The following is a 13,250-nucleotide window of genomic DNA, read 5'->3' on the forward strand; positions in this document are numbered from 1 at the left end:
ACCAGGTTAATGGTGACGATGAGATCATGCTGGTGATGCTTCCCCTTCTTGGTCTTCTTGGTCGTTTTGTTAACCGCGGCGGCGGCGGCCTTGGCCGGAGCTTGCTTAATGGGCTGGCCCTTCTGGGCAGCGCTCTTCTGCGAAGGCTTGCTGGGCGTCTTCGGGGGGCCGTTTTTGGGGCCATGGGTGGGCGTTCTCTGGCCCGCTTGCAGCTTCTGGGCCACGTGACCGTCGGCGGGCTTGTTGCGAGCCTGGAATGAAAGATTAACTTGTAGTCGAAATTTAAAGATTAGTCTAAATAATAACAAGCAAAAGAGAAAATAACAATGTTAAGTGTATTTTTCACTCTACCTTTATGATTTTCATAACCACCTAAAAAATTGTTTTTCAGAAGTGTTTTCTGCATGCGGTTCACAGTATTCCTGAGCTGCTAAATTTGTGTCTCTTCATAATCCAAACTTTTCATAAAATACTTGTTAAGGGGCATTATACAAAATTTAGTTAATGTCAATTCGATGTTTACTCTGGGGTAATTCATTAGTTTTAGGACTTTGTAATACAGTTGGAACCTTTACGCGCGGCGGGCAAGAGTTTTGTTTTCAATGGATTTATAACTTTAAACTTTCTGTGTCTCACTCAAACCTCCAGTTCTTATACGGTTATTATTATGTTCTTCTCAGAATGGGTATAGGCAGAGTAAATCAACACAAATAGCAACCTTCCATTTTGTAGACTTTATTAATAGACAAAATGACAGAGGAAATTGTGTAGGAGCCGTATTTTACGATTTGTCATGTGCTTTTGACTCCGGAAATTACGATTTTGTTAAACAAAGAATGTATTCATTAGAAATAAGGGGTTAAATATGTAATGAAATGGATTATTTCGTTATCGCGCATGAAAATTATAGTTGGCATTGATCAAACACTTTTTAATCCATGCATATAAACTTAATCTAGGAGTAGCTCAGAACTCAGTCGTGAGTGCACTCATCTTTTCGATTTTCATTAGTGATGTGGAAACAAAGAGAAAACTGTATTAATGTATGAGCAGATGCTGTAATTAAGACTAACAGTATACTATTATTTTACTGATTAAATTAAACACGGGTTACTTCATTGTGCGAAAATTTTCGGAATACCTTTATCTATAGTTGAACAATCCATATTTTTATTTTAAGTTATAAGGGTTGTCTTAAACAAGAATAAAATTTGCAAAATCAAATTTTATAACTCAAAATAGACGTTGGAATTTCATATCTGTCACATGTCCAACCACTGTAGCGGTTTGTTTTAAATGTAAGTTCCTGTCTACCATTGCACGGGCTGGATATGTGATAGAAACTGTTTTAAAATGTAGGGTTATGTTTCTGATAAATGTTATATATTATTATATATTTATTATAAGAGAAGACAAGTCTTTTGTATCAAATAATATTTCAATGCCTACTTCGAGTGATTTTTCAGTCATATACCTGTCATTTCAGGGACGAGGGAAGTTTCGACTAATTTTTTATGACTAGTATCTGAAACTTGTTAACAATATTCCTAGTGTTACATTGTGTCATAATGCATTGTGTTGGCCATAATGCTTCCGTCAGCCGTTTCAGTTGCACTGCTGACATACGCAGAAATTTAATCACCCGGTACATACTAAAAAAAATCTTAAAACTAAAACTTTTAAAATTTTCATTAAACATGTATCACTGACGGAAGACCCGAGAACTAACGTTTAGAAAATATAGAAAGTGACACAAAGTATGAAAATCAAGATAAATGAGGAATTTTCCTTTACACGTATTCAAGTGTTCAAAGATTGAATATAGCACAAGTTGTTTTTGTCTCATACAGGATAACAAATATGTGAAACAACAAGTTGGAATATGCACTTTTGGAAATATTCCAATTCCAAATTTTTTCTCTATTTTTTTTAAACCCGCTCGTTGGGAGCAATATACTGGTCATTGTTTCAGGAGGATCTTCCTTGTTTTCGTTAACAGATTCCGGGTAGATAGTTTAGTCAAGTATCACGGAGGATGAAAAAATAATAGCGTTGTCAGAAATACATCTAAACAAAATTATGTTAAGTAAAAAACACATATTGTTCGGTTAAATTCGTAGTTAAACGAATATTCGGTTTCACAAAGCAGAAACCAATGTGGATTGTGGAATTTAATCAAAATAATGGGATATGTTTCGATACGCTGACGGTTATTAATTGGTTGATTGGTAATAACTGCACTGTAGGACAACATGTATGGATTGAATTGTTTTATGACTTATTTTTGTAGTTTTCAGAAATTTTGGTTATAAAGTAAAATATGATTAGTTATTTTATTTTTTTGTTGTTATAGTTAACATATCGCAACGCGTTAAATTTAAGACGTAATTTAAAAACTATTAAAGAAGACTGTACTGAAAATACAATCCCGAGGTGCATTCGGTATTGGTTGTACTTCAGAAACAAATAAGATTAGATGTAAGTAATTTTAGAGATAATATAAGTACCTACTTACTTGACGACTCAAAATAGAAAATCCTAAATATCTGTCCTCATGGCCGTACATATCTACCAAAAAAGGTTTAAGGTTGTTTAGACAGAACTTCCCTCGCCTCTGAAGTACCGTACCGAAAAATTAAAAGATTTTGATTTTGCGAATTCTAAACACGTGCACCTATTCAATTAGTATTTGTAATTAGCATTCAATAACAATTCAACATAGTCCAAGGTAATTAAAGGTAATTACATCAATTTACTCGTTTGATTGGATTTATTAAAAATAATAATAATAGTAACAGAAATTAAACTTTGAATAGGCAATAATAATAAAACTAATGGTAAAACTCAGAAAGTCAAGATTTCAAGAGCTTAATAATGTAACAGTTTTGAATGGATAATTAAGGAACATTATACAACTTCAAAATAACGGGTCTTCCCGAGTTTGGAGACTGCTAGGAATAGGTACATACAGATTATATCTGAAACCACTAGATCGATTGTTGTAAAATTTTATATATATTGTTACAAGATATCCATGAAAATAAAAAAAAGAAAAATTGAATAAGATTTGAAATTGTACTCTCTTGTCAGAAAAATAAAGTTATTTTTCTTTTGCAAGGATTTATTAAACCCACGTAACAATTGGTGTCAGAAGTGGGATTCTCGCAAAAGTTTTTGATGCCGCTGACGAGAAGAATGGCTACTCGAGATGAATCATCGCAATTTCAAGATTTAATGGAAATGATGAGGAAGATTCAAGAAGATACGAGTCAAAATAAGGAAGAACTGATGACAGAAATGAGGAACAATTTAGAAGTTCTTAAGGTTGAAATTAATATTAAGATGGAGAATCTTTTGGAAGACAACATTAGGGTGCAGAGCGAAGAACTGGTTAAAGTTTGTGAACAAAGAATGGCCGTATTAAATGAACGTCTTACAGAGGAAATTTCAAAGTTAGACCATAAATTAATTACTGTTGAAGCAGAATTTAATAAAAAACTCGAAGCTTTGAGAATGGTTGACACATCTATCAATCCGTTGACAATGTCAACGAACGCGAGCAATAAAATCATTATTAAATCAAATCCATATGATGGTAAGGCTTCGTGGGAAGAATATTTCACTCAGTTCAATATCATAGCCGACCTAAATGGGTGGAACAATTCAGAGAAGGTTAATGTACTGGCGGCAATGTTAAGGAATTCAGCTGTAAATGTATTGCAGAATTTGCCGCAGGAAGATCGACTGAATTATGAGAAGCTCACATCAGCACTAAAACTGAGATTTGGTGATGCCCATTTAGCTGAACTTTTGTATGGTCAACTTCGAAATAGAATACAGAGTCTAAACGAAGATCTTACGTCGTACGCGTATGAAGTTCAGACGTTAGCAAAAAAAGTTTTTGTAAACTCCCCACTGGAAACGCAAGAATTAGTCGCATCAAAACAATTCGTAGAGGGTATAGAGGATATTGAAGTTCAGAAGATTGTGCGATTATCCAGTCCTCGGACTTTGCAAGATGCCTTGGTCAAGGCGCTTGACATTGAAGCTGCAATAAAGGCGACTCGGTTGACTAAGATAATTAGAACGGTTGAAGCTGAAGAGGAATATGAGGTAAAGGCTGCCAATATTCAACGTTTGATTCAAGATTCTCCAAGCAATGTAATTTGTTGTTGGGGGTGTGGAAAAAAGGCCATATACGTTCTCAATGTAAAAGTTTTTTTGTAAGGAAAACGGTGGATCGAGACACCAGTCATCGTCGTGGAAAAAGTCATATTAATGCAGACTCTCTATCGAGAAGACCTTGTGAGGGAACTTGTAAACACTGCAATAAAGAAGAAAAACATGATGTCCAAGTAAGTGTTACAAAAATTGTACAATTTGAACTTAATGAAAAAGAATTATCGTTTGAAGGCTTTAGAAAAGCTCGATTCGAATATCCGTCTTTAAAGTTAATTATAGAATGTAAAATAGTAATTACAAGCCGTCCTTTTAGGAGGTATCGAACATGAGTCCACTAGTGAAAGCATATTTGGCGCAATGGGACTCCTTGATGGTTAAGGAGAGTGTACCGTATCGTTCATGCGAGAACCCGAATGGTAGGGAAATTAAGAGAAATTTGTGGTACCTTTCGTCCTACAAGTCGAACTTATCAAGCAGCATTATTAAAAGCGTTTTTAATAATGAATACGGTAGTATGTTTTTTTCATATTATCGTAAATATGTTTAAACATTTAATTTGAAAATAATTCTCTTTTAATTAGATTTACAACCCACACAGCTTTTAATGTTGACATGTTGACATGTTAAGGGTATAGATTAAAACAAACAAATATGTGTATATAACTATTCTGGATAGAAAAACTTTGCGAACGATGTGCCCAATTTACAGTATATTTCATAAAAAAATATTCGCTCAAGATTGGATATAGGCAGCGAGAAACGAACGCTGTAACAAAACAATTTATGTTCCGCAAAGTTTCCAAAAAAATACTGTTATCTAGAAACACAGGCAAAAACTGAAGCCATAACTTTCCACATTTAGTTAGCCTACGGTGTCTTGTCTTAAGATCATCTCCTGTTAGTTAACTTTTCACGGGTGATGTCGGCGAATGAAATTTGGTATGTGTAAACTACCAGAAAGTTCGTGTATTTTGTCTTAGACAAATGAGATTCTGCGTTGACAGCCCATTTCATTCACTTTTGCGTAATAGTGTGGTTTTTGTTACACATATGTTACTTACTTCGGGATCATTATCACGTCTCTAAAATTCCTTTGTTGAAGGGTTTGTCTGTCGCAGTAAAAGTTTTAATGAAATCTCTGTTGACTTGTTAAATATATATATTCGTCTGTATCGGTCTCTAGCACGTGTATTCGCACCGATTAAATTTCCCTAATAACTTTAACAAAGAAATGAAAATCAGGTTTGCGTATTTACTTCCCATTAAAAATGAGTAGTTTCACGAACTATAAAAATTACACAGTGATACAAAATGATTAATCTTTATTAATTTGACTGAAATTATCTCCAAAACTAGTTATTAGTGTATGATGTACCCTGACTCACTACATGCAAATATATCTGAATGCGATTTACCAAATTTACTAAGTTTTCACTTGAATTTGCCTCCAGCTTTACGAACATACTCATACTATGTAGCCGAATATTTAAAAAAATTGTTGTTACGCTACTCGCATTTATATCACTTTATTGTCCGTCTTGATGAACTAAACAATTAATTATACTTGCTTATTCACGCCAAGTCCACACCAAACAAACCGAGCAATTAGTGGACGCCTGCGCAGAATATTAATTTAAGTCTTAATAATAGCTTTCAAACTTTAAAGATAATAATGTAAGGACAATATCTACAAATATGCAATTTTCATTGCCAGAAACTAAGCTAAATGAGACCATTTTACTGACAGTAAAAGCTTCAATAAGTGGCAGTTTTTTCGGAATTCAACAAATTCAAGATTCAAGAAGATACGAGTCAAAATAAGGAAGAACTGATGACAGAAATGAGGAACAATTTAGAAGTTCTTAAGGTTGAAATTAATATTAAGATGGAGAATCTTTTGGAAGACAACATTAGGGTGCAGAGCGAAGAACTGGTTAAAGTTTGTGAACAAAGAATGGCCGTATTAAATGAACGTCTTACAGAGGAAATTTCAAAGTTAGACCATAAATTAATTACTGTTGAAGCAGAATTTAATAAAAAACTCGAAGCTTTGAGAATGGTTGACACATCTATCAATCCGTTGACAATGTCAACGAACGCGAGCAATAAAATCATTATTAAATCAAATCCATATGATGGTAAGGCTTCGTGGGAAGAATATTTCACTCAGTTCAATATCATAGCCGACCTAAATGGGTGGAACAATTCAGAGAAGGTTAATGTACTGGCGGCAATGTTAAGGAATTCAGCTGTAAATGTATTGCAGAATTTGCCGCAGGAAGATCGACTGAATTATGAGAAGCTCACATCAGCACTAAAACTGAGATTTGGTGATGCCCATTTAGCTGAACTTTTGTATGGTCAACTTCGAAATAGAATACAGAGTCTAAACGAAGATCTTACGTCGTACGCGTATGAAGTTCAGACGTTAGCAAAAAAAGTTTTTGTAAACTCCCCACTGGAAACGCAAGAATTAGTCGCATCAAAACAATTCGTAGAGGGTATAGAGGATATTGAAGTTCAGAAGATTGTGCGATTATCCAGTCCTCGGACTTTGCAAGATGCCTTGGTCAAGGCGCTTGACATTGAAGCTGCAATAAAGGCGACTCGGTTGACTAAGATAATTAGAACGGTTGAAGCTGAAGAGGAATATGAGGTAAAGGCTGCCAATATTCAACGTTTGATTCAAGATTCTCCAAGCAATGTAATTTGTTGTTGGGGGTGTGGAAAAAAGGCCATATACGTTCTCAATGTAAAAGTTTTTTTGTAAGGAAAACGGTGGATCGAGACACCAGTCATCGTCGTGGAAAAAGTCATATTAATGCAGACTCTCTATCGAGAAGACCTTGTGAGGGAACTTGTAAACACTGCAATAAAGAAGAAAAACATGATGTCCAAGTAAGTGTTACAAAAATTGTACAATTTGAACTTAATGAAAAAGAATTATCGTTTGAAGGCTTTAGAAAAGCTCGATTCGAATATCCGTCTTTAAAGTTAATTATAGAATGTAAAATAGTAATTACAAGCCGTCCTTTTAGGAGGTATCGAACATGAGTCCACTAGTGAAAGCATATTTGGCGCAATGGGACTCCTTGATGGTTAAGGAGAGTGTACCGTATCGTTCATGCGAGAACCCGAATGGTAGGGAAATTAAGAGAAATTTGTGGTACCTTTCGTCCTACAAGTCGAACTTATCAAGCAGTTACATAGCACCGATTACGGTGGACACTTGGGCGTAACTAAAACTTTAAGAAAAGTTAAGGATCGATTTTATTGGGTAGGATGTTGAGAAAATGTGGAAGATTATTGTAGAACATGTGACGTTTGCAATTCTCGAAAAGGACCAAGTATTCGCAATCAAGCCAGAATGCAACAATTTAATGTCGGGTCCCTATTTGAAAGAGTAGCAGTAGATATTTTGGGTCCTCTGCCTGTCACCGAGCGCGGAAACAAATTTCTTATTGTTTTAATGGATTATTTTACAAAATGGCCAAAAGTAATGCCTGTACCAAATCAAGAGGCTGAAACCATCGCAGAGGTGTTCGTTGACCATGTGTTCTCACGGTTTGGTGTTCCCATGGAGCTTCATTCATATCAAGGGAGAAACTTCGAATCCGAAGTATTTCGCGAAACAATGAAGATTATGGGTATTAATAAAACAAGAACGACTCCTTTACACCCCCAATCTGATGGTATGTTGGAACGTTTTAACAGAACACTTCTAGACTATCTCTTGAAATTCGTCAATGAAGATCAGAAAAATTGGGATCAAAAAATTCAACTGGGTTTGCTGGCATATAGGACGGCCCTTCACGTAACTACACAGTACACTCCGGCCAAAATGATGATGGGCCGGGAACTGCGTCTTCCTCTAGATTTGGTCCTTGGCGGTTCCCCTAATGTAAATAGTCATATCAGCTCAGGATGGGTCAGCAATTTGCAGAGAAACCTTCGGGAGGTCCATGAGTTAGCGAGGAATGAAATACAATTAACCAGCGACCGCATGAAAGCTAGATATGATTTTAGAGCAGATTGTCCTAAATATAAAGGTGATAAGGTGTGGTTATACAATCCACATAGACGTAGGGGAAGGAGTCCTAAACTTCAAAGAAACGGGGAAGGGCCGTACGAAGTAAAAAAATGCTTGAATGATGTGGTCTACCGTATTCAAAGAGGACAGGGAAGACCTAAAGTAGTTCATAGCGATCGGTTGTGGTATTATAGTAAACACGACGAGGACGTCGATAATTAAGGGAAGGACAGTGTTACAAGATATCCATGAAAATAAAAAAAAAGAAAAATTTAATAAGATTTGAAATTGTACTCTCTTGTCAGAAAAATAAAGTTATTTTTCTTTGCAAGGATTTTTTAAACCCACGTAATAATATGTTAGATTTATAGGGGTGCGGTACGGTGCTGGTCAGTGTCCTGGTGTAAAGATCATACTAGTTAAGCAACTCTACCCTGAGTCAAAACTTAGATGGGTGACCAACTAGTCTTTATACAATAATTTAACTTCGAAATTGTAAAACTAAATTCTCATAATACTTGTAACCACTACTTACCAAAATATGCGGGATGTATTAATCAATTAATCAGTCCACCCCTCTGTTTTGATGAGATCAAATCAATAAATTTTCTTTTCTTTTAACACAAATGCCGCCGCTGATGCTTGTTATATGAACGTGCTAATAGTTCAATTCTCACCAAATATAAACAAACAGTTGAAGTTAACTATACTATATACTGAGAATATGCAACTGTCGAAATAACTTTCGAGCAGTTTTTGTAATTAATCCCAGAGATGCTCAACTGGATTTAAGTATGGGCTTCTAAATGGCGAGTCCATTAGTTGAATATCAACCTCATCAAGCAGTCCAAAACTTATCCAGCATATGCGGCCGAGAATTGCCCTGCATGAAAATGGAATTGTCGCCTATAAATGATGCAAACGGTATAACATGACCTTGAATAATGTGTTCTAAGTAGTATTCGGCATTTATGGATCTTCGATGCAGCGACCATCGTAGCAAAATCCCCCCCAAAACATATTTGGACCACCTCCAAAAGGTTGTTTTGGATAAATACGGCAGGTATAGAAAAACTTAGAGCACATAGAAAGGTTGATAAGAAAGAAAATCTAATAATACAAGGAATCCAAGAAGTGACAAATGAAAACGATATGCAAATAAAAAGCAAACTGAAAGGAATACTGGATGGGCTAGAAGTACAGATGAACGTACAGGAGGAAATTTCATAAATAAGAAGAATAGGGAAAAATGGTAATAGTATAAGACCAATCCTTGTAGAACTAAGAGAAACAAAAAAATGGAAATACTACAGCGTATGATAAGTGACGGAAATAAGGGAGGAAGAAAAAAAGACTAAAGGTAGGTAGAAATGCATACCACAATGATAGAGAACCAAAAAGTGAAGAAAAATGTTGCTTCTTCGGTGGGAATCGAACTGCACGTTTACCGCTTGCCGGGCGGGTGCCCTTACCACTAGACTACGGAGGAGCTTATCTTTCCTCGCTTACTACCACGTATTATTGTGTCGCCACATAATAATGGACAAAGACTATGTAATTTAGCAGCAACAACAAATATGAAGACCCAAAATTACACAAAATCAATGAATATTCTCAGACTAAAAAACCGTATCTAGAATAATTTTGTGCTAATCACAAAAAGAAAACAATGGATAATGAAAGACGTCAGATCATATAGGGTCGTAACATCAAATGAAGCAAAAATAAAAAAAACAAATGTGGAGGGCATGACATCTTATTTTTTAATTACCACCAAACATAAACATTCGACAAAAATAAAAAGATACAAAAAAAATTGGTCGAAAGTCGTTTCAACAGGACTTCCCTCGCTCGATAATTTTTTGAGTCACCCTGTATACGCAACTTCAAAAAATATTAATGGAATGATAAATCACAAGTACAAACTCATCATATTTTGTACATCTTAGATAGAATTTATTCAGCAAAACTTTAGGGTGAAGTCATCAATGTTGAGGAAATACATTTTGATCGAAACTCTACCAAGATTTCAAAGCATTCGGTTTTGTAGTTCCTGATTAAATCAATAAAGAGGGCACAACATCACGTGCCCCCCCCTCCCCCCCCCCTAAATTACAACGTCACCAACACACTGGACATAGCAAAATAGCAATTTTCAATATTCAAAAATTTATCCGAAAATTTAATTAAACTAATTTTTTTATCTCGTTCCACTTGTATAAAATGTATCAAAACTTACACCTAAAGATGTTAGCGGAGACCAAATCATGGCTCATTTAGCCGTTTTGTTTACACGCCAGTGAAATTGTTTGATTTTAAATAAAAATAATGAATTCGGTTGAATAAGTATTTAATAAAAAATCGTCCTCTGTGTCACGACGGTAAAATTTTAGTGAAACATTTTAGGGACAGCCACCCCCACTTCAAAAGGTTACGAGCCGCCACTGACATCAATATGGATTTACAAAAAGAAAGTACTGTGGACGATGTATAGTTAAACAAATTTTAGGGAAAACGAACGAATATAAAATAAATTTAGAAATACTTTTTACAGATTTTAAACATTACCTTTGACTCAATCAAACGAAAGGAATTATTGGAAGCGTTAAAACACCGGGGTAAATACAAATTTAAGAAACATAATACACATGACTATAAAAAGAAAAATAGTGACAATTAAAACACAAAAAGAAGAAACGGAAGAAATTGGGATCAACCAAGGGGTGAGACAGAGAGGGGTTAGAATACGTCCTGAGGAAGATAAATAAAGGAACATTAAGGTCAAGAGAACAGTTAGTAGCGTATACGGATATCATAATAACGGCGAAGAATAGAAGAATATTGAAGGAAATATTAAAAGAAATTGTTGGAGAAGGGAAGAAACGAGGACTAGAACTCAATGAAGATAAAACAAAATTCATAAGAATTGGGAAGAACATAACCAGGACCAAAAATATGATATAAAATAGGAGATTTCAATGATTTCAATGTAGAGGTCATTTCATCATGTCCCATACAATTCATGTTAATTATGAAATTACACAAAATGCTGAAAACGCAAAATTCAATTTTATGGCCTGCGAGCTGTGAACAAAAATTTAGGACGTGAAAATATGAATAGGTGTTGTATTTCAGAGGATTGAGGCCTACTGAAAAGTACGTCCCTGGTAGGGGACTACCTGCCACTGGGTCTGTTTACACCGTTATTATAACCGTGTTTATCTTCACAGAGCAATGAAATTTTAGTCGATACAAAAATAACGTTCTGAGAATATGCCATTCTGTAGTTTATTAGATATTTTTTCTGGTGATAAAGCAAGTTAAGCGTTTTATGTAAAGTTATAGCCTTCCATTTTAAAAATAAGATCACATTAACTCTAATTATTATTTTTACACCGATCAGCTTAACCAAGTTTTTTATTTTACTTATACGTAACGAATTCTAGATACTTGGACGAATTGAATTGCTTTTAGTTATTGGTATTATTATAGTGATAAAAATAAATACAATCCGTAGAACAAAAAATCGCTTTACTAGTCGCACTAATATGTTTATTCGTGTTTGTTTATAATTTATAGCTAAGTGAAAGAAATTTTGAGAAATCTAAATTTATCGAGTCGGTTAGTGTTAGATCACAGTGTTGAGTTAAAGCTTGTTTTGACAGCGTATTCAGAACAAAGGTTCATCTAGAGTTAAAAGATTGTTAAACTATTATTTTTTGCACATATTTCTTGAAACCGTGTATCTGCTTTTTGTCTAATTTAAGAGATCCGTAGGTGAGAGCGGACAACCAGGTTCAAAAGTTTCTAATCAATATTCGAATTGGCATAAATAAGATTTAAATGTATAAACAAACTAAGCAGGAAATTTATACTTCTGCGCAAAAATTGACGACCTCATCTTCATGTAACGAGTTTCCTTGCTAGTGGATTAACAACTAACCGTTTTTTAATACACATTTTAATATTTTTAATATAAAGAAAATTAGATCCTTTCCGGAAAGTTGATGACGTCTTCATAAAAATTATGCTTTACAGGAGAATGTACCAAATGTCATAACAAACGATTTTATCGCACGCTTGTAACAATAAAAATAAAATACTTTGCCGCACGCCAAAATCCCGCATTATCAAATCGGTCGATGGCCAACTTCACACATTATTCTTATTTTGTTGGTAAATTTATGCGTTTTCTTTAATCTTCTTGGGTTTCCCCCCAGTTTTTGAAAAAGCTGTTTTGGCCGTTTTCTTTTTCCTTGATTTTCCGTTTCCGTCTCTGCTTGATTTTTATCACGAGAAAAATGTCGGCCAATCACTTTAAAATCTCATCTGTAGTGTTATTTCCGAACAGCAGCGATTTTATTTATCGAATAAAAACATCTTTTTATGGGTTTGCTTATTTACAGGCCATCAAAGCGGCGCCTCCTACTTTTAATCTGTTTGTTTTGAATTTTTCTGCTCATTGTGGACAGTTTATTTATAGCCGGAGTCGCTGTGGGTGGGTTAATCATCCACGCAGAATTTTTCGCTTGAAATTCGTCACTACAACAGGAAATCGCTGTCCCGAGGGTTGGTGAAACTAAAAATACGCTGCCGCTGCGCTTGAAATAGGTCTTCCCGAACCAAACAAATGTGGAGGGCATGACATCTTATTTTTTAATTACCACCAAACATAAACATTCGCCAAAATTAAAAATAGACGTGAAAATATTTACGGGACAAAGTGTTTGACCTTAGATGATCGATGGCAACGGGGAAACAGTGCAAACTTAAAAAACCGTATCGTCAAGATAAATTACTCCTTTTTATCGCTGTTTATACCGTAATAAAATTTAAACAAACACTTTATGGTGTGTTTTAAATTAGTCGCAGTGGAAGTGATGAAAATGGCAGTAAGTACACGCGGTGCTCGCTATTGTGAGACGAGAAGGTGCTCTTAATAAGGAGAAATTAGAGTTAATTGTTGACGTTGGTCTTGGTTCTTTATTAACGTCGGCGTTAAAAGCGCCAAGAAATTGCTGTCGTTCCAGAAAATCAC

The 13,250-nt window shown here is 35.0% G+C and overlaps 1 protein-coding gene across 5 annotated transcripts in view; it reads right to left on the reverse strand.

The window, feature by feature from the left end:
* LOC135132107 (neo-calmodulin-like) overlaps nt 1-13,250 on the reverse strand; it is a 309,120-nt gene that overhangs the window by 26,437 nt on the left and 269,433 nt on the right. For all 5 annotated transcript variants that reach the window (XM_064060051.1, XM_064060050.1, XM_064060048.1 and 2 more), the window contains one exon: nt 3-251. In XM_064060051.1, coding sequence (XP_063916121.1) covers nt 3-251 — 249 coding nt within the window. The remainder of the gene's footprint in view (nt 1-2; nt 252-13,250) is intronic.

This window comes from Zophobas morio, unplaced genomic scaffold (assembly GCF_036711695.1).
Source record: "Zophobas morio isolate AGI-343-1 ecotype UQ-CSIRO unplaced genomic scaffold, CSIRO_AGI_Zmor_V1 ptg000021l, whole genome shotgun sequence".
Lineage (NCBI taxonomy): Eukaryota > Metazoa > Arthropoda > Insecta > Coleoptera > Tenebrionidae > Zophobas > Zophobas morio.